Genomic DNA, 20,226 nt, shown 5'->3' with positions numbered 1-20,226 from the left:
GAGGACCAAGAAGTAATATGATTTAATACATATGAGTAGGCTCAAAATCAATTAGAAGCTCACAATTTTAACATTAAGCAATATATTATTTATAGGCATTCTCTCCTTAAATAAGGAGAGAATTTTGTAGGTGTTAAAACCTACAATATTTGTGTTTTTTAGTAAAATATTTTAGTTTTTTTGTTTTTAGCTTAGCCATAAATTTAAATTAAGTTAATGACGTGTGCAGATTAGGTAGCTGACTGATACAGACTTGATTTAAATAATTTAGATCAAATAGTAAATTGTGAAACTATTTTAGGAAGAAACAACAATCAGATTTTGTTTTATATCATTACGACCTTTTAATTTGAGAATGTTATATTTGTTACATTACTATTTAAGTTATTCCACAAAATTGAGTTGTACATGAATTGATGGCCAGTGAGGCGCGTAGCCCAGAGTTGGCTATAAGCCATGTACGACAAGATTGAATTGATTTTTAAAAATTTTTTGCAAATTTGATAAATGAAAACTTTATACAAAATGTCTGACAATCATTTCCATTTACAATGTAAAACTGGCGAAATGACTATCAATTTGTGAAAAATGCGATAATAATAATTCTTGGGGGGAAAAATACATTCTTACCATCAAATACTTTTATTCCATATTTTGTTGCTTTCTTTGTATTTTTTTAGGGTTTTGTTTTCAAGTAGAGTTTTTATTTCATCCTCGGTTGGTACAGCAATATGCTCCGCCATTTTGTTTTTCTCTACTCGCGATATGAGCTGATAGCCTAGTAGTAAAGTAGCCAATCAGAGCACATGATTGCTCATATCCAATGAATGTGAATAGAATAAAACATGTTATCCTGGCTACAAATTACTATTTTATTTATTTATTTATTTGTAATAGATGTATACACTATATGGCCAAAAGTTTGTGGACACCTGACAGGTGTTGCCAGAAGGTTTGATTTATGGTACAGAAGACTCTACTATGTCTTTGTATGCTGTAGCATTACAATTTCCCTTCACTAGAACTAAAAGGCCCAGCCCAAACCTGTTGCAACATGACCGCAGCCATGCTCCTAAATCTAATAGAAAGCCTTCCTTGAAAACTGGAGATCATCATTGCAGCGAATGGGGACTTAATCTGAAATGGAATGTTCACCGAGCACATATGGTTATGATGGTCTGTTGTCAACAAAATTTTGGCAATATAGTGTATCTTTTGCTGTATTAGCTTCATATTGCATTTCTGTAAGATCATATAAACATAAGCCATAACATAAGCTGCATACCACATCACCTAAGCCATAAAATAAACGTTCTCATTCTCTCTGCCTGAACAAGAAAGTGGAGACTAGAAACACAAATGTCTCACATTCAAAATATTTACTAAGAACTTTGCCTGTTTATATTACAGGAATCTGTGGCATGAGGCATACATGAACCATGTGCAGCCATATGCAAGTGCTACAGACCAAACACAGGTGTTGGCCATTGATGCAGTTCACCAAGCTTTGCAAAAACTGTTTGGCTGTACATTTCTCTCAACTGACCGGTTGTCACCATCGCTCTCTCCAGCCCGAGAGAAAGAAAAAGAGTGTCCTCTATCATCCAGCTCCTCAGCAGTCAAGCAAAACACGGACACAATGTGTCCAAATGTAATCCCAGCTGAATGCTTGCTTGAGTCAGCAGAGGTGCTGTACATCATTCTCCCATATACACGTTACTCCCTTCATGATGTTGTCACCTACAGTCCAGCTAAGCTTGCCAACAGCAATGCTAAAGTGTTGTTCATTTTGTACCAGGTACTCATAGCGATGCGTGAATGCCATGCATCAGGACTGTCATGTGGCGAGCTTTCCTTGCAGGACATAGCTGTCGATGAGCAGCTTTGCAGTCGCCTCAAAATCTCTCTAGCGCATTATGAAAAAATTGATGACAGGAATGCAGCAGAGTATGCAATGCGACGGCAAATGCCAAAAACCGTAAAAGATAAAGGTGCTGAAAATTTAAGTGATGTCAGAGAACAGCACTGTCAGGATTGTCAGGATTATCTGAAATCTTTGGTCTTAGACTGGGTTCATGGTAGAGTCAGCAACTTCTCTTATTTGATGGAATTGAACAGATTAGCAGGAAGACGTGAGGGTGACCCCAACTATCACCCAGTTTTACCCTGGGTGGTAGATTTCACTGTACCATATGGAAGATTTCGTGATCTTAGGAGGTCAAAGTTTCGTCTAAATAAGGGGGATAAACAACTGGATTTCACTTATGAAATGACCAAAGAAGCTCTTGTAGCAGCAGTTAATGGCAGTACTGGAAACCTCTTTCCTTCTGATCTTGGTGCATCAGTAGGGCCTAGTGGTTCAGGACAGTCTGATCATCTCCATGTACCCCATCATATTTCAGATGTTCTATCAGACATTACCTACTATGTCTACAAGGCTAGACAAACACCCAAATCAGTACTTTGTAGCCATGTTCGTTCTCAATGGGAGCCCAATGAATACCCAGCTAGTATGGAGCGTATTCAGAGTTGGACACCAGATGAATGCATACCAGAATTCTACACGGATCCTTCTATATTTCGATCCATTCATCCAGACATGCCAGATCTTGAGGTGCCTCCATGGTGTGACTCCTATGAGGAGTTTATTGCAATGCACAGGCGCCTTTTAGACAGTCGTGAAGTATCCCAGCACCTACACCATTGGATTGACTTAACTTTTGGCTATAAGCTAACAGGTAAAGAAGCAGTAAAAGCCAAGAATGTATGCTTGCACTTGGTGGATAACCATACTCATCTAACCAGCTATGGAGTTGTTCAACTGTTTGACCAACCTCACCCACCCTGCCTTGCACCTTATCAGTATTCACCAGCAGAACCTCCCCACCTTGGTCCTATCAGTGTGTCACCGTGGCAAATCCCACCTCTTGAGACTACAGTAGATGTGGATAGAACAGTCCCAGAGGCAACGGGATGTGAATCTAGTGGTTGGACACTGATTGATAGGGATGAAGAGCTTGAGCAAGGAACAGAGGCACTTGATTCTTTAAGTGCTACTGTCTCTACCACCACCACCACTATGCCAATACCTACTGCAAGCTCTGCAGGAGGGAAGACAGTTGGGGAGCATGCCGTTTCGATATTGTCTCCCTCTCATAGCTCTTTCCCTGGAGAAACTGCAAGCAGCACCACAAATACTCTTGGATCTATGGGTAACATTCTTCACAGAGGAACCTCAATTATTAAGAAGCAGGAAGGTGTCGCTGCTTCTAGCATGAACACAGATGATTTCAAAATAAATCTCCCGGAAGGATTCAAGCCTTTACAGCCTTTAGAAGAGTTAGAGAAGCTTAATATCTTCTTAGTTAAAGGGTTGCATTCCCAAGTTCAGAATACAGTGGACGTAGACAGGAGAGCGTTAGGTACTGCATCAAAAGCACTCTTGTCGTTTACAGACCTATTTCACAGAGACTTGCAAGCCCTTGGTGTCTTCATTGCAGAAATATTTTATTCATCAAAACTCCAATGTATAAAACCAGGCACATCTTTGATTGGCCGTTATCGAGCAGTAATGAAGTTTTGCTCTGCCAGTCTTAGGGATGTCCCTCTACCACTTCATCATGCACTTGAGAGCCTTTTGCAGATTCACAAGCACACATCTGAGACTGAAGCTTTGAACTTGCACTATGCTGGCCTACCATTTCTTTTCAAGTATGACCCAATTTATGAGGGCCTTCCTCCACCAAATCCTTGGCAACTGCTTACTCCGGTGTTATCTCCATTACCTTTCCCTGAATATTTCCCAGCCCTTCATCACTTCATTTTCTCTTACCATTCCAAGATGGCATCTGTCAACAATGTTCAAGGTCGGGATATCGTATTTAGCTTATGGCAACAGCTGCAGACTCTTCTACAGGCTGATATCACTGCAGAGGGACTGGAGATTCTCTTACCTTTTGTGCTTGCTTTAATGACGGAACAGTCTACAGCAGTATATGCTGCCTGGTACTTATTTGAACCGGTGTCCAGTGTCCTTGGGCCACGCAATTCATCAAAATATTTGATAAAGCCACTCATAGGTGTATATGAAAACCCCCACTGCCTTCGTGGTCGTTTCTACCTCTACACAGACTGTTTTGTGCTACAGCTTATAGTGCGGCTTGGCTTGCAAGCTTTCTTGTCTAGCCTTCTACCTCATGTGCTCCAAGTTATCACTGGATTTGAGAGTTGTCGCACAGTGGCAGGGAATGAATGGGATGGGCTTAAAGCCTTAAGGGCTGGTATGGGTGGCTTAGGAGAAGAGGAAGAAGACTTTGAATGTGTGAATGGCAGGTCGTCATCAGCTACTTCAGTTGGCAAAGTGGGAGGAGGCAATGGTGATGGTAGTGGAGGTGTCGGGGTTGGAGACCCAGGACTTGTGGACTACTCATCAGGCATCAGTCTGAATGACCAGGACTTTATTGCTGATGGTGAGGACTTTCAGAACGGCTTTTACGTCAATAATGGATCGTCTGTGCCAACATCTGGAGTGTCTGCTAAACTGCAAGGCAAGAACTCTGCAAACAAAGATCAAGACCAGGAATCTCTAAGTATGGGTAAACTAAGTGACAAGAGTAGTGCCAGCGAGGTGTCCATTGGAGATGGAGACTCCACCAAGGATCGTGCAAGTTTAAAGTCTGCTGATAGCAGTCAGGACTTAAAGCAGACCAGTGATGGGGAAGATGGAGGTGATCTGGAGGATGAAGATGCAACAGCAGAGGAGAAAGATAGCATAGTACAGAAAGTTCCTAGTCTTGAACTGACATTGTCTGGTTGCACAGTGGAGTCTGAAGCCACAGTGGGCACTCTAGAGGGTGACTTCATGAATGGAATGGTGCAAGGAGAGAGTGAGAAAAACATGGGGGTAGAGGATGATGAGCATGACCCTTCAGAGGACTCTGAGGAGAAAGAACACAAGATATTATTGGGTATGTGGGGGGGAAGCATTTTGGGATAATGTTTTGGAAATTTTGTGAATTCAGAAATTTTGGGAATTACCATTGTGTAAGTAATTTTTGATGTACATTTTTAATCAGACACTGTTTGCAAGACCGTAAGATGGCTGTCTGCTAAATTGGGGCCCACCGTAACCTCTCGATATGTAGCTAGAAATCTTCTGCGTCTTCTTACCACCTGCTATATAGGTAAGAATCAAATTTATGTTTGCTGATGTATTTGATGAAACCATTTGCTGCCATACTAAATACAACCCTGATTCCAAAAAAGTTGGGACAAAGTACAAATTGTAAATAAAAATGGAATGCAATGATGTGGAAGTTTCAAAATTCCATATTTTATTCAGAATAGAACATAGATGACATATCAAATGTTTAAACTGAGAAAATGTATCATTTAAAGAGAAAAATTAGGTGATTTTAAATTTCATGACAACACTATCCTGGCAAGCCAGACTAAATGTGAATATTTAGTCTGGCCTCGCTCGTAGACATTTCCGAAGGGTGGGGGTGGAACAACCCGCTGTCTTTCAAACTGTCTCTGTGCGTATAGGCCAACGCTCTGACCAATCAGCGCAACAGTGACTGTGACGTAGTCAGAGCGACAGAAAGCAGTGGGGGAGGCCTTGAAATAAATAATTTTTCAAAATGCGTATTAATTAATAAACAGGTTCTAGATATTAAGAAGTTTGGAGATAATGACCACAAGTTTGGAGTCTGTACCACATACTTAACATACACTTATTTTTTTCAAGTGTTTTTCAAGGGTTTGCTTAAACTGTTTTTGAGAGTTTTTATTTAGTGGTGTTTGGTGAAATAATTTCCCTTAAATTTAAAATAACGGGAAAATAAGAAACAATCAAAAAGTAATGTTTCAAAGCTGTTTATTAATTCTTCATACTGCACAAACTAGCCCCATCCTTTTGGCTACGAGCGGAGCCAGCTGGTAGATCAGACTTTTGCCATAGCTGGTCGGCAAAACAGCGAAAACGTCCTTCTTGAAAAGGAATGAGCGGAGAGCCTCTTCCTGCTCATGTTTCAACTAAAACTCCAAGTCTAATTCTTCTAAAACTGATTCCAAAGCGGAGTCAAACGTGCGCTGTTCACTAGCCGTAGCCATCTTTCCTGTTGTGCTTTCTCCAGCGTCGCGCAGCTTTGTCATCACTCCTGCAAGCCCGCCCAAAGAATCCAAACAAAAACCTTGCGTTGTGATTGGCGGGCACGATTTGATGCCCGGGGTGTTTTGTTGATATGGTGCGAGGCTAGATCCACTCGCAGGCAAAAAATATTTTTGGCCGCTAGGCGGGTGGGTCTAGTTTACTAGGCTATGACAACACCACATCTCAAAAAAGTTGGGACAAGGCCATGTTTACCACTGTGAGACATCCCCTTTTCTCTTTACAACAGTCTGTAAATGTCTGGGGACTGAGGAGACAAGTTGCTCAAGTTTGGGGATAGGAATGTTAACCCATTCTTGTCTAATGTAGGATTCTAGTTGCTCAACTGTCTTCGGTCTTTTTTGTCATATCTTCCGTTTTATGATGCACCAAATGTTTTCTATGGGTGAAAGATCTGGACTTCAGGCTGGCCAGTTCAGTACTCGGACCCTTCTTCTACGCAGCCATGATGCTGTAATTGATGCAGTATGTGGTTTGGCATTGTCATGTTGGAAAATGCAAGGTCTTCCCTGAAAGAGACGTCGTCTGGATGGGAGCATATGTTGCTCTAGAACCTGGATATACCTTTCAGCATTGATGGTGTCTTTCCAGATGTGTAAGCTGCCCATGCCAAACGCACTAATGCAACCCCATACCATCAGAGATGCAGGCTTCTGAACTGAGCGCTGATAACAACTTGGGTTGTCCTTCTCCTCTTTAGTCTGAATGACACGGCGTCCCTGATTTCCATAAAGAACTTCAAATTTTGATTCGTCTGACCACAGAACAGTTTTCCACTTTGCCACAGTCCATTTTAAATGAGCCTTGACCCAGAGAAGACATCTGCGCTTCTGGATCATGTTTAGATACGGCTTCTTCTTTGAACTATAGAGTTTTAGCTGGCAACGGCGGATGGCGCGGTGAATTGCGTTCACAGATAATGTTCTCTGGAAATATTCCTGAGCCCATTTTGTGATTTCCAATACAGAAGCATGCCTGTATGTGATGCAGTGCCGTCTAAGGGCCCGAAGATCACAGGCACCCAGTATGGTTTTCCACCCTTGACCCTTACGCACAGAGATTCTTCCAGATTCTCTGAATCTTTTGATGATGATATGCACTGTAGATGATATGTTCAAACTCTTTGCAATTTTACACTGTCGAACTCCTTTCTGATATTGCTCCACTATTTGTCGGCGCAGAATTAGGGGGATTGGTGATCCTCTTCCCATCTTTACTTCTGAGAGCCGCTGCCACTCCAAGATGCTCTTTTTATGCCCAGTCATGTTAATGACCTATTGCCAGTTGACCTAATGAGTTGCAATTTGGTCCTCCAGCTGTTCCTTTTTTGTACCTTTAACTTTTCCAGCCTCTTATTGCCCCTGTCCCAACTTTTTTGAGATGTGTTGCTGTCATGAAATTTCAAATGAGCCAGTATTTGGCATGAAATTTCAAAATGTCTCACTTTCGACATTTGATATGTTGTCTATGTTCTATTGTGAATACAATATCAGTTTTTGAGATTTGTAAATTATTGCATTCCATTTTTATTTACAATTTGTACTTTGTCCCAACGTTTTTGGAATCGGGGTTGTACTTTACCATATGGCATGTATTTTCTCACCAGTCTTAATTCAGTATTTTAAACATTTCTCTCTAAAGGCCCTGAGAAGCACCAGTTTCTGCTGTCTGCAAATGAAGAGAGTAGCCTTGACAGCATGGGAAGTGCTTATGAAAAGAAACCAATTGTTGGTGACCAGACTGCAAAACCAGTTCTTGATTGTCTCATCTACATAGCCCATCTGTATGGAGAACCTGTTCTGACCTATCAGTACTTGCCATACATTGGTTATCTGGCAAGTATTTTTTTTAATCATCCTTAAAACTTTTTGTTTAAAGTGTATGGTCCATTATGTATACACTGACCTTGCAAGAAAGCATGAATATTCTCATCCATTTGCAGTTCAGGACAAAATCAGGATGTTTCCATTACTGACAGAAATCTTAGCAAAATACTAAAATGCAAGTACACTGGCTATAAAAAGACTAAACACCCCTATTAAAATTGCTGGGGGGGTTGTGGTGTAAAAACATGAAACCAAGATAAATCATGCCAGATCTTTTTCTACCCTTTATGTGATACAGCAACCAAAACAATTCAAGTGAAAAAAGGAAACACAAGGTGGAAGAGAGAGGAAAAAAATCTTACAATAACCTGTTATAAGTGTGCATACTATTTTATATTGGGGCATGTGACTGTGCTCAGACTTTACCAATCACATTCTAACTCGTGTTCAAAAGTAATGATCACACACATTTTCTTTACATTTTCTTGGCTTGACTGCTGAAGCCATGGTCCACAATTAGTTTACAAATCATGTATAGGATCAAATTATTAAAAGATCACAAGTTGAAAACAGTAGGGCATCACAGTGACGTTACAAGACGTCCCTCAAAAACTGGCAAAAGGGCAGGAAGAAAATTTATCAGGGAGGCTGCCAAGAGATGCCTTTAACATACAGCGACATTGACAGCCGCATGAATATCTGGCATTTATCAATCTATTTTTGCAGAAAACCTGTGGGCCTCTGTTAGACAGCTGAAGATGAACACATCTTCACACACACAACGTTTTGATTTTATTAATTTTTTTTTCACTTGAATTTTGTTGGTTGCTATATCACATTTAAAGGTCCCATGGCATGAAATTTTCACTTTCTGAGGTTTTTTAACGTTAAAATGAGTTCCTCTGACCTTCTTAAGTCACCCCAGTGGCTAGAAATTTCATAATGTGTAAACCAAACTATGCCCACCCTTTGTCAAAATTTGAGAATGGCGCGTCAAAATGGCGCGTTGATAGGCTCTTCCCTTTACTACGTCAGCAAGGGAGATGATCCCCACGCCCCCCCCTCTGGATTCCCACCCACTGTATGGATTGCCCGCCCAGCTCAAAAGTTGCCACCAAACATGGAAGTTGCGCTGTACATGGATGTGACAACACAGAAAGGAGTCTGTTTTTACTGCCGACGGGAGAGCCCCTGAAGACACAGTGGCTTAATTTTATTTACTCCAATAATACGCCGTCGAGTCTACCTAAGACGGTGTATGTTTGTCGGAAGCATTTTCCTGATGAATGTTTCCACAACTTGGGACAGTACAGGGCAGGTTTTGCACATCAACTGTCACTGAAGCCTGGGTCCGTACCAAGCATCCCTGCCGCATCAGCCACAAACAGCGAACAAGTAAGTGTATAACTGTTAAGTCGTTTTGCCGTGTTTTAAAATCGGTGCGTTAGCCTTGCAATGGCTACATTAGCTGTGCAGCTAACCGCTTCCTGCAGTTAGCCAGGTACTCTGCGCTACAAAACCAAAAAGCATGCAGCATGCTCTGTTATAATAGCCAATCAAAACAGTTTTTACAAAGACACCCACGTTCTTTTTTTTAAGTCACTCGTTCCTTTTATTTATTTGTTTGTTCAGTAAAAACCCAAACATTTGTTGAATTTATTTTATTTCCTCGCGTCGCACCTTAATGACGTCAGCGCGCGGTATTTTTCCCTTTGCGGTTTGTTCCTTCTCTCTCGCCATAGTAAGACACCCACATCCGCTTGTTCTGACCCACTGGAGGTAGCGTCACAGTGCTGTTAGCCAATCAGAGGTAACACGTTTACATGTCATGAATATTAATGATAAGAGCTGAAATCCTGTCGCTGTCCCGCCACCCGCTCCTCCACCAAACTAGAACAGCCTGAAACAGGAGAACCACAGCATTTTTTTCACCAAAACCGGCTCACAGGGCATTCATTCATACTAGAGACCACCACACAATTAATGAAAAAACGATGCCATGGGACCTTTAAAGGTGAAAAAGATCTGACTTGATTTATCTTGGTTTTACTTTTGTGTCACAAAAGCCTGAAGTTTTATCAGGGGTGTGTAGAGTTTTTATATCCACTGTAGAATACATGGTCTGTATCTAACGCAATAATTATCTCATTCTACAGAACTAGAATTAACATCTTAGTTTCAAGAGAATGGGCATAGTTGCTTTGAACCTTATTGATCTGTAGTCTGAAAAGGGATTAATGGCTGTAATGTAAACAAACTGGCGAAATGACAGGAGCCATTTGTGAAAAATGCTATAATAATAATTCTTGAAAAATAAATAGATACGTTCTTGCCATCAAATACTTTAAATCCTTTTTGTATTTTCAGGGGTTTTGTTTTCGAGTAGAGTTTTTATTTTGTCCTCGGTTGGTTCAGCAAAACATTCCGCAATTTTGTTTTTCTCTACTCATGGTATATGAGCCGATTACCTAGTAGTAGCCCAATCAGAGTGCGCGATTGCTCATATCCAGTGAATGTATGTATATGTGTGTGTGTGTGTGTGTGTATATATATATATATATATATATATATATATATATATATATATATATACATACACACACGTATGAAAATCTGATGATGTTTTAGGTCATATTTATGCAGAAATATAGAAAATTCTAAAGGGTTCACAAACTTTCAAGCACCGCTGTATGTATGTATGTATGTATGTATGCATGTATACATACATACATACATACATACAGCGGTGCTTGAAGGTTTGTGAACCCTTTAGAATTTTCTATATTTCTGCATAAATATGACCTAAAACATCATCAGATTTTCACACAAGTCCTAAAAGTAGATAAAAATAACCCAGTTAAACAAATGAGACAAAAATATTATACTTTGTCATTTATTTATTGAGGAAAATGATCCAATATTACATATCTGTGAGTGGCAAAAGTATGTGAACCTTTGCTTTCAGTATCTGGTGTGACCCCCTTGTGCAGCAATAACTGCAACTAAACATTTTCAGTAATTGTTGATCAGTCCTGCACACCAGCTTGGAGGAATTTTAGCCCATTCCTCCATACAGAACAGCTTCAACTCTGGGATGTTGGTGGGTTTCCTCACATGAACTGCTTGCTTCAGGTCCTTCCACAACATTTCCATTGGATTAAGGTCAGGACTTTGACTTGGCCATTCCAAAACATTAACTTTATTCCTCTTTAACCATTCTTTGCTAGAATGACTTGTGTGCTTAGGGTCATTGTCTTGCTGCATGACCCACCTTCTCTTGAGATTCAGTTCATGGACAGATGTCCTGACATTTTCCTTTAGAATTCGCTGGTATAATTCAGAATTCATTGTTCCATCAATGACAGCAAGCCATCCTGGCCCAGCTGCAGCAAAACAGGCCCAAACCATGATACTACTACCACCATGTTTCACAGATGGGATAAGGTTCTTATGCTGGAATGCAGTGTTTTCCTTTCTCTAAACATAACGCTTCTCATTTAAACCAAAAAGTTCTATTTTGGTCTCATCTGTCCAAAACACGTTTTTCCAATAGCCTTCTGGCTTGTCCACGTGATCTTTAGCAAACTGCAGGCGAGCAGCAATGTTCTTTTTGGAGAGCAGTGGCTTTCTCCTTGCAACCCTGCCATGTACACCATTTGTTGTTCAGTGTTCTCCTGATGGTGGACTCATGAACATTAACATTAGCCAATGTAAGAGAGGCCTTCAGTTGCGTAGAAGTTACTCTGGGTTCCTTTGTGACCTCACCGACTATTACACACCTTGCTTTTGGAGTGATCTTTGTTGGTCGACCACTCCTGGGGAGGGTAACAATGGTCTTGAATTTCCTCCATTTGTACACAATCTGTCTGACTGTGGATTGGTGGAGTCCAAACTCTTTAGAGATGGTTTTGTAACCTTTTCCAGCCTGATGAGCATCAACGCTTTTTCTGAGGTCCTCAGAAATCTCCTTTGTTCGTGCCATGATCCACTTCCACAAACATGTGTTGTGAAGATCAGACTTTGATAGATCCCTGTTAAACAGGGTGCCCACTCACACCTGATTGTCATCCCACTGATTGAAAACACCTGACTCTAATTTCACCTTCAAATTAACTGCTAGAGGTTCACATACTTTTGCCACTCGCAGATATGTAATATTGGATCATTTTTCTCAATAAATAAATGACCAAGTATGATATTTTTGTCTCATTTGTTTAACTGGGTTCTCTTTATCTACTTTTAGGACTTGTGTGAAAATCTGATGTTTTAGGTCATATTTATGCAGAAATATAGAAAATTCTAAAGGGTTCACAAACTTTCAAGCACCACTGTACGTACATACGTACGTACATGCATACGTGTGTGTGTGTGATATAGAATAATGATGGTCTTCTGTTTGTGTAATATGGGGTGATCAAATTGGTGGTCAAACTTCTGTTATCAGCAGAAACATTGCTTTTTGGTTTTTAAAAAAACATCCATGACCTTTACTTGGCTTGAATGGCTACTGGCTGGCAGATTTGGCATTAATCTCTTGGTGATTAGTGTTTTTATGAGAGATTTAGCTTGAAAATAAGAATTGGTTTATAGGGAATTTGTGAAAATCATGTGCAATTGCAGTCAGAAGTTCACATACGTGCATCATGAACCTGAATGTCATGGCAATATTGGGGTTTCAGTGATTTTTCTTTGAATCATTATTTTTCTTGGGAAGAATGAATATACAACATGCATTTTGTCTAGGAATAAAACCCAAGAATTTGGTGCACAAATTTTAATTTATTTTGGGTTTTCTGAAATCAACACGTGGTCAAAAATATGCATACACCCACTTAAATTCATTGGTGCTGAAATTTCCAAAATGTCTTAAGGCAAGGCAAGTTTATTTATATAGCACATTTCATACACAGTGGCAGTTCAATGTGCTTTACAGAAGTAAAAGCAAAACAGTAAGCAATAGAAAATAAAATTACATAAAATAAATGGGGAAGAAAAATAATAAGAATTAAACAATAGTAGAAATAAAATAATAAAATGAAGTAAAAGTTCAATAAAAAAAACAGCAGAATAAAATAGAATAAAAGTTAAGTAAAATTTAAAACATGCAGAGACTGTAAAAGTAAAGAGTTTACATGTAGAGATGACAATATTAATAATTTAGCAGAAAGCATCTGAAAACAGCCTGGTCTTTAACCTAGATTTGAAGCTGCCAACAGCAGGAGCATTTTTGATGTCCTCTGGCAGTTGGTTCCATAGCTGTACTGCATAGTAGCTAAAAGCTGCTTCACCACTCTTTGTTTTAACAACAGGTTTTACCAGTAAGTTTTTCTGCTGCGATCTGGTAGATCTGATTGAGTTAGGCTGCTGCAACATATCAGAGAGGTAATTGGGCTCTGTACCATTTTTAGAGATTTGTACACCAGCAGCAATGCTTTAAAGTCAATTCTGTAGCTTACTGGAAGCCAGTGAAGGGACCTTAGAATTGGAGTAATGTGCTCTGTTCTTTTTGTTCGTGTGAGAACCCTAGCTGCTGCATTTTGAACCAGCTGAAGTCGTTTGATGGTCTTTTTTGGTAGACCTGTGAAAAGGCCATTGCAGTAATCAACTCTACTAGAGATGAAGGCATGTATAAGTTTTTCCAGATCATTTTTTGACATAAGTCCTCTTAGTTTGGCAATGTTTTTTAGGTGATAAAATGCTGTTTTAGTGATTGCTTTCATGTGACTGTCAAAGTTTAGCTCGCTGTCAATGAAAACACCAAGATTTTTAACCATTTCTTTTGTTTTATTCCCCTTTGTGTCAAGAATAGTGGTAATCCTGAGTCTTTCATCTTTTTTTCCAAATAGAATTACTTCTGTTTTATCTGTGTTCAGCTGAAGAAAATTTTGTGACATCCAGTTGTTGATTTGATCGATACCCTGGTAGAGACATTCAAGGGGGGCATAATCATTAGGTGATAGAGCAAAATAAATTTGGGTGTCATCTGCATAGCAGTGATACAAAATTGAATTGTTCTTGATAATTTGCCCAAGTGGGAGCATATAAAGGTTGAATAGTAATGGTCCAAGGATTGACCCCTGGAGGACACCACAGGTCAAGGACATTGATGTTGAGGAACAATTTCCCATGGTAACAAAGAAGCTTCTATCTTTTAAGTATGATTTTAACCAATTGATAACTTTACCAGTCAACCCAACCCAGTGTTCAAGTCGATATAGCAGTATGTTGTGATCAACAGTATCAAAAGCTGCACTGAGGTCCAGTAACACCAGGACCGATGTTTTGCCTGCATCAGTATTAAGACGTATGTCATTTATAACTTTAATCAGCGCTGTTTCAGTGCTATGATTGGCACGAAATCCTGACTGAAAGTTATCAAAACAGCTGTTTGATATCAAGAAGGCAGTTAATTGATTGAAGACAATTTTTTCCAGGATTTTCCCGATGAATGGTAGATTTGATATTGGCCTGTAGTTATTTAATACTGAAGCATCCAGATTATTCTTTTTAAATAGGGGCTTTACAACGGCTTTTTTCAGGGACACAGGAACAATGCCAGTCTCTAGGGATGTATTTATGATTTGAAGCACATCTGTAATTATAAGATGAAGAACAGACTTAAAAAAGTTGGTGGGCAGAATGTCCAATTCAGATGTTGAGGAACTGAGATTTTGTACAGTTTTTTCAAGAATCTCATAATCAATTAAACAAAATTCTGACATTGTGTTGAAGTTATCTGTCTGTGTCACTGGTGATTGCAGTTTTTCAATTATTTGCAACTGAGATATATTATGAGCAATATTCTGCCGTATTTTATCAATTTTACCTTTGAAGAAGGATGCAAACTCATTGCATTTATTAACTGAGAGAAGTTCAGGTGCTAATTGTGGTGGGGGATTAGTTAGCTTCTCTACTGTTGAAAATAGCACACGGGCATTGTTCATATTCCTGTTGATGATGCTGGAGAAGAAAGACTGTCTTGCTTTACGAATTTCATAATTATATTTACAAAGCATCTCTTTATGGATTTGATAATGGATGTGAAGTTTAGATTTGCGCCATTTTTTCTTTCAGTCTTTCAACATTCTCTCTTTAGCAGTTTAACAGCTGGGTATTGCTTCCATGGTGCTTTCTGCTTATTATTGACTTTTTTTTTTTTTTTTTAATTTTGAATGGAGCAATATCATCCATAATTTGGGTCATATTTAAATTAAAAATTTCCAGTAAATCATCTACAGAGTCTGACATTTTGGTTGAGATCCGAGAGAGAGCTTGCTCAAAGAGAACACGTGTTGTCGTTTATGACTCTCCTACCCATAGTCATTGAGCTGTTCTGAATGTGAGACATAGAAACATCAGAGAAAACACAAAAATGATCAGATAAGGCCAGGTCAACAACAGTAGTAGAAACAGTAAGACCCTTTGTGATGACGAGGTCAAGGGTATGACCACGAGAGTGGGTCGGCCCCTGTACATGTTGTACTAGGTTGAAGTTGTCAATAAGTGCAAGTAGTTATTTGGCATAAGTGTTTTCAGGATTATCTACATGCAAGTTAAAATCCCCAGATATAATAAGACAGTCAAACTCTAAGCAAATGACTGACAACAGTTCACCAAACTCTTCCAGAAAAACTTTGGCTGAATGCAGGGGTGATAGCGTTCCGGTGCCGCGCCGGATTTCCGGCGCGCCATGGCTGGGGAAAAAAGAAAAAAAATCTAGTTCACCCATTGTCCTGTGTCATTCTGAGATGCGCAGATAGACAGTAAAGGGAATTCCGAATTCCCTTTATTGTCTATCTGCGCATCTCAGAATGACACAGGACAAGATTTTTTTTTTTTTTCCCCAGCCACGGCGCGCCGGAAATCCGGCGCGGCGCGCCGGAACGCTATCACCCCTGTGAATGTCTCGGAGGCCTGTAAATAGTTAATAATAATATGTTAGGAGAGCATGTAACAAGTGCACATAAGTGTTCAAAGGATGTAAAATCACCAAGTGAGGATTGTTTACATTGAAAAGAGACTTTGAATATATTTGCGATCCCTCCACCTTTCCCCTGTCGGGTAACATTCATAAAATTAAAATTTGGGGGAGTTGCTTCAATAAGGGTGGTAGCACTATTTGCTTGATCCAGCCAAGTTTCAGTTAGAAGCAAAAAATCAAGATTGTGTTTGCAGATAAGATCATTAATTAAAAATGACTTGTTTGAAAGTGATCTAATGTTCAGAAGAGCTAGCTTTACAGAAAGTCTAGAAGTAATATCCGCTTGGGCGTTCTGATATTGTTTTGAAACAGGAAGGAGACTAGACTGGTTTACCCCCTGGGTTAAATATGCTCTATCTTTTCTATTTCTTATCAACACAGGAATAGAGAATGGCATAGGCATACTGGGTCCCAGCTTGTTTTCAAAACTACACCCACTGCAGGGACCCACAGCACATCATACAAGATTTTCTGTATGTTCCATTTGGTTTGACGGTGAAAGAATTGGAGATGTCGTATCTTTTAGATGGTGAAAAAGATTGGTAGCCAGCTGAAAGTCCTGGGCGAACACAGTTCAGTCTGTTGGTTAATTTTTGATGAACTGGGTACACTGCTTGTCGCAACAGATTTGGGCTGGAAAAAGAGAGTGTAGTCATTGGCAGCAGTCTCTGCATACTATTAGGGAAATCCATGCAGGGGGGAGACGGAGATGGTACAATAAAATCAGAAGAGCAAGACTTTGGTGAGGTCTTTGTAAGTATCTCCATGACTGTCTCTGTGGTGACTGTCTCCCTGATAGTCTCTGTGATACTTGCATGGGGTCGAGATGTGGATGATGCAGCCTTGACATGATTATCTTTAGTCAGGTCCTCAATCTGGATGGAATCGCATGATAAAATCGCATGCTCACATTCTCCGTGTGATTGTTGATGTCCTTGGCAGTCTGCCCCAGATGGTTCTTGGCAGTCTGCCCCAGATGGCTGTGTGTCCTTGGTGAAGACTTGAATAGATGATTGTTTTGGCTTTGCAGAGGTATTGTTGATATTAACTAGGTCAGTCTGCGACATCTTATCAACTGTTTTCCTCAATGTTGGCTGAGAGAAAATTGCAAGTCTATAATGATCTGCTAAGACTTTGGTTCCAATCCAGCTGAGTTCAGTGCTATTTGGCTTGAAGAATTCTCTGTGATTCCAGAAAAGGTTAAAATTGTCTATGAAGTTCATACCAGATGAAAAACAAGTTTTTCCAAGCCAGGTGTTAAGACTGAAGAGTCGAGTAAATGCAAAGCTTCCCCTTGCAGGGAGTGGGCCACTGATAAAAGATTGTATTCCAGTCTTATAGAGATCAGAAAAAAGTTTTCTGAAATCATCTTGGACAAACAGCTGTTCTCTGAAAACATCATTTGCTCCCACATGCACAACAATACGTTTGATAGTTTTATGCTCGGACATGAGCTTCAAAATGCTGTCTTTGGTGTCAGAGATGGATGCATTTGGAAGGCAGCAAATAATCATCCCATGTCCTTTCAAATGTCTTACAGTGGAATCACCAAGAACAAGGGTTGTGGGATCAGGTGGTGTTACGAGCTGCTTTTTGCCTCTTCCCACAGCTCTTCGGTTGTGGTGCGATCTCTTTTTACGATGTGTTTGTCCGCCTGAAAATTCCGCTTCCACAGCCCTGAGGCATTCAAATTTGTTCTGAAGCCTTATGGGCTGTGGATTTTCCATAGGATTGTAAATCCTATTGTAATTTGTAGACCTAGCTCTATTTCTAATAGCATGGCTGTGGAGCATGGGTTGCATAGTATCAGAACGAGCTGGTGTTGAGGTAATTACTCTTCTGTTTTTATTTTTGGGCCTGCCACCCATCATGTGCCAGTTTTCTGTACTCACATTTTGCCCTGTTAGATCGATGAATTCATCCACTTGATCTGCAATGCTATCGGCCTGTCGAGGTGCAATCTCTGCATTCTCAGCCACTGTTTCTGTACTCCTTTCCTGAGATATCGCTCTTAATTCGTCCGTCTTTGGCAGAGCATCAATCTTTGATTCCAGGATAGAAATTCTCTGTTCTAGTTCTGTGCATTTTCTGCAGGATCTCCTGGATTTTTTGCCCCCTGGCATTTTGTTTTAAAAGCTAACTTATAAAGATAAAAAATAAAATGAAAAAAATAGTGGAATTTAAATTAAAATTAAATTAAAAGCTTATAAAGATGAAAAATAAAATGAAAAAATAGTGGAAATTAAATGAGAAAGTAAAGTAAAATAAAGATCAAGCAGGAGCAAAGCAGGAGCAAAGCAAAACTTGACAAGGTCTCTTAACTTCCTGTTAGTAATCATGATTGACTACAGTTGGTAGCTTCTCTGTACCAACATAAAAAGGGTTTGTTTGACAAGGACATGGCATTTGGAGGTGTAGCCATTTTGACATGGTCTGGGAAAAGACCCAAACCGTCACCCTTGGCTGAGAAGAAAATGGTTCGGGTGTTCAGGAACAACCCAGGAATCACCAAGGCACTGACCTGCCATGAACTGGAAGCTGCTTTAACACTGTCTACAGTCACATGGGATTTATATCGCCATGGACTGAGAGGCTCCTGTCCAAGTAAGAAGACCCTGCTCCAAAATTGGCACCTTCAAGCTCAACTAAAGTTTGCAGCTGAGCACAAGGACAAAGAAAAAGCCTTTTGGAGGAATATGGTCAGGTAAGACAAAGATTGAGTTGTTTGGCCACCATGACCAGAAGTATGTTTGAAGGAATAAAGAGGAGGAATTCAACCTCAAGAACACCGTACCAACTTTTAAGCAACTGTTAAGCATGTTTAAACAAGTTAGATGGAATACTAAAGAAGGATGACTACCACAGAATTCTTTAACATAACTTCAAACCATCAACTAAACTGCTGAACCTTGGACATGATTGGGTGTTCCAACAGGACGGTGACCTCAAACACATCAGAGCTGTTTGTGGAATGGATAAAGCAGGCTAACATTAAGCTTTTGAAGTGGCTTTCCCCAAGTCCGGACGTAAATTCTGTACCAAAAATATGTGCTTAAGTCAGGTCCATGCCAGGAAACCAACAAATTTAATTCAACTCTACTAATTTTGCCAAATAGAGTGGACAAATAGCCAAGCAGAATTTTGTGAAAAGCTTGTTGGTGTCTTCCAAAAGCATCTGGTCAAAGTGAAACTTGCTAAGGGACATCTAACCAATTATTAGGAGTGTTGTATGTATAATTTTGATCCTTTGTTGACTTCAGAAAACCCACAATAAATTGAAAATTGTGTGCCATATATATGTTGTATAATCATTATTTCCCAAAAAAAAAAAGAACAGTTCAAAGAAATTATTGAAGGCTCAGTGTTGCCATGACCTTCATGTCCAGATGAATGTGTGTCAACTTCTGAACACAACTGTAGGATATTTATGACCATGAGTTATGATTATTTGTGTGCCGTTTTTGTTTGTCATTTTACTGAATGGATGTGGTAGTACACCATTTAAAAAAATTTGTATCAATGCGGTACCCAGTCCTAATTTAATACCTGCCACTGACAAATTTTTGTTCTTTCATAACCGTTTTCCAGGTGTCGCCCCCTTCCTCCTGCCGCCTGAATACTCGTAAGGAGGCAGGCCTTCTAGGTGCAGTCGTGCTGACTCAGAATATTATAGTTTATCTGTCAGATACCACTCTAATGGACATGCTGATGAAGATCAATCAAGATGTGCTTCTGCCCCTGCTTGACCTGCTCACTTCACCCAAAATGGGGTAAAGTCCCACACTAGAGTCCTTTTTAATTTTTAGCTTCTGCATTTAGCTACAGTGAGGGCACACACTTCTTAGCAATAAATTTTAAATATTACTTTTCTTGGTGTGGCTGTTCCTTTGTTCACAGTTTTCCCAGTGGGGTGCAGTCCCGTTCTGCTGTGTGCTTGAAGACTCTCAGTCTGATGGCACTGATAGGGCAGCGAATTGGAAGGGAGATGGTGCAACAGCACATGGCAGACACACTCTGCAAGTTCTTTCAGGTCTTCTCTTTCCTGGACAGTCTGCAAAACCAGGTAACACAAATTGGTACATATTAATACAGTTGATGCATATTCATTAACAATTATTCACCAAAGGTGAAGTAAATATTGGTGAATAATAACTGAGACGAAATCGAGGTTATTGTTCACTGAGCCTGAGGCGGATAATTGTTTTAAGTATAAATGCACAGGTGATTATTTTAAAAAAAATTAAGTC

The 20,226-nt window shown here is 39.8% G+C and overlaps 1 protein-coding gene across 1 annotated transcript in view; it reads left to right on the top strand.

Annotated features, from left to right (window-relative positions):
• wdr81 (WD repeat domain 81) overlaps nt 1-20,226 on the top strand; it is a 34,369-nt gene that overhangs the window by 4,343 nt on the left and 9,800 nt on the right. The window contains exons 3-7 of the mRNA XM_060944003.1: nt 1,411-4,967; nt 5,076-5,183; nt 7,814-8,007; nt 19,568-19,749; nt 19,877-20,042. Of these exons, the coding sequence (XP_060799986.1) occupies nt 1,411-4,967; nt 5,076-5,183; nt 7,814-8,007; nt 19,568-19,749; nt 19,877-20,042 (4,207 nt within the window). The remainder of the gene's footprint in view (nt 1-1,410; nt 4,968-5,075; nt 5,184-7,813; nt 8,008-19,567; nt 19,750-19,876; nt 20,043-20,226) is intronic.

Source organism: Neoarius graeffei, chromosome 17, assembly GCF_027579695.1.
Source record: "Neoarius graeffei isolate fNeoGra1 chromosome 17, fNeoGra1.pri, whole genome shotgun sequence".
Lineage (NCBI taxonomy): Eukaryota > Metazoa > Chordata > Actinopteri > Siluriformes > Ariidae > Neoarius > Neoarius graeffei.
The sequence above is the reverse complement of the archived record's forward strand: the minus strand, read 5'-3'. Positions and strand labels throughout refer to the sequence as shown.